At 40.1% G+C, this 1,929-nt stretch overlaps 1 protein-coding gene across 1 annotated transcript; it reads left to right on the top strand.

The window, feature by feature from the left end:
• Positions 1–496: 496 nt before the first annotated feature.
• LOC128400270 (olfactory receptor 6F1-like) lies at positions 497–1,589 on the top strand. The gene has a single exon (XM_053362428.1). It carries the CDS (start codon positions 505–507, stop codon positions 1,441–1,443), a length of 939 nt encoding a protein of 312 aa, XP_053218403.1. The 5' UTR covers positions 497–504; the 3' UTR covers positions 1,444–1,589.
• Positions 1,590–1,929: the final 340 nt, after the last annotated feature.

Raw genomic sequence — 1,929 nt, 5'->3', positions numbered from 1 at the left:
CGTTCGCAACCCACAGCATCAGCGAACCACAGCACCGTGTCTGCGCACGCGCGGGTCGCAATTCGGTGCTTCTGCACATGCGCAAAGCACCATTTAGCACTTCTGCACACGCACAAACGCCGAAACCAGGAAGTAACCCGTTCCAGTACTTCTGGGTTCAGCGCAGTGAGCAACCCGAAATCGTGCAACCCAAAGCGTCTGTAACCCGAGTTATGACTGTACTGAATATTGTCTGGTAACCTTGCCTCCCAAATTGCAGATATAATTCAAAAATTCATATCAGTTTTTGTATTAGCAATGCTGGGAATTCATTTTAGGTGGTGGTCTAGCTTTTTTTTTTTTAAAAAAAAAAAAAACCAAACAAACCCCAAAACCAAACCTCAATTGATGTAAATTCTACCAACTTTGTGCAGGGATTGTCTGTAATATTCATATTGAGGGTAAGGAGAAATGTTCTGCATATTCATTCAGAATTGTGTTCCAGCAGGTTAAAGAAAAGAACAGATGGGAGAAAACAACAGAGAAGAGCAAAATAAATCAAGAGTGATGGAATTCATTCTGCTTGGCTTCCCTGGGTCTTCACATTTCCAGCTAACAATCTTCATCATCTTTTTAAATATGTACATCTTGACCATTTTGGGAAATTTCTGTATTATCCTTCTAATAGTAACTAATCGCAGTCTCCATACTCCCATGTATTTCTTTCTTTGCAATCTCTCTTTTTTGGAAATATGGTACACAACAGCCTCTGTCCCAAAGATCCTGGCTATGTTCCTCGGAAGAAGCAGAAGCATCTCTTTTACAAGTTGCATTTTGCAGATGTACTGTATTTTTTCCTTTGGGTGCACAGAGCATTTTCTAATAGCCATCATGGCTTATGATCGATATTTGGCCATATGTTTCCCCCTTCATTACAGCACCATTATGGACATTCATCTTTCTAGCAAGTTGGCAGGAGGCTGTTGGCTTGGTGGATTCCTTGCTATGTGTATACCAACCTATCTGCTCACAACATTGTCTTTCTGTGGCCCCAATGTTATCAATAATTTCTATTGTAACCTAGATTCCTGGATAGTTCTTTCCTGCACAGACACCCACTTTCTTGAGATAACAGCTTTTTTCACAGCTATATTTGTCATTGTAGGCTCCTGTGTGACAACCCTTCTTTCCTATATTTACATTATCCTCACCATCCTACGCATCCCCTCCAAAAAAGGAAGACAAAAAGCCTTTTCCACATGTTCCTCCCATCTTGCTGTGGTGATTATTTGGTATGGCTCCACTATCTTCCTGTTTGTAAAGCCATCTAAACAGACCTCATTAGAACGAACCAAAGTAGTGAGCATCTTCAATCTTATTGTGGTGCCTCTTTTGAATCCTTTCATCTATACTCTAAGAAATAAAGAGGTGAGGGAGGTGTTGAGAAAAGTATTCTGCAGGTGATTAACAAAGCACAGATGTGAAGGGGAAGGGAAATAAATAAATAAAATCTGTATTAGTTGGCCTAGATTTTAGCAGCAGACAGTCTAGTTGTTAAGAGAGTTGCAGATGACTGGAGTAAGATTTCTGTTTGTGCACGTGCTCTCTCTCTCTCTCTCTCTCTCTCTCTCTCTCTCTCTCTCTCTCTCACACACACACACACACACACACACACACACTTTACATGTACATTTGGATAGCCCTAGGTGTGTCCACCCCACATATGATTCCATAAACTGAAACTTTGTGCATAGAGTTAACCTGTGTGTTGTTCAAAGTGTGTGCCTATCAACCCAATAAATACTCTTCACACAGAGCTATGCAAAAGATTGGTTTATTGAAAGCAGTTACTAGAGACACCAACCAATTCAAATCAAGCTTGATTTAAGATTAAATCTCAGAATCACCACAACATTGTATAGCAATTTTATCTAAATCATTTTTCCTATT

This window comes from Podarcis raffonei, chromosome 13 (assembly GCF_027172205.1).
Source record: "Podarcis raffonei isolate rPodRaf1 chromosome 13, rPodRaf1.pri, whole genome shotgun sequence".
Taxonomy (NCBI): domain Eukaryota; kingdom Metazoa; phylum Chordata; class Lepidosauria; order Squamata; family Lacertidae; genus Podarcis; species Podarcis raffonei.
This window is presented reverse-complemented; position numbering and strand designations above follow the sequence as displayed.

Bases quoted from the DNA above. Each gene is read 5' to 3' on its own strand.
- LOC128400270 (XM_053362428.1), top strand. From the start codon at position 505: ATGGGAGAAAACAACAGAGAAGAGCAAAATAAATCAAGAGTGATGGAA.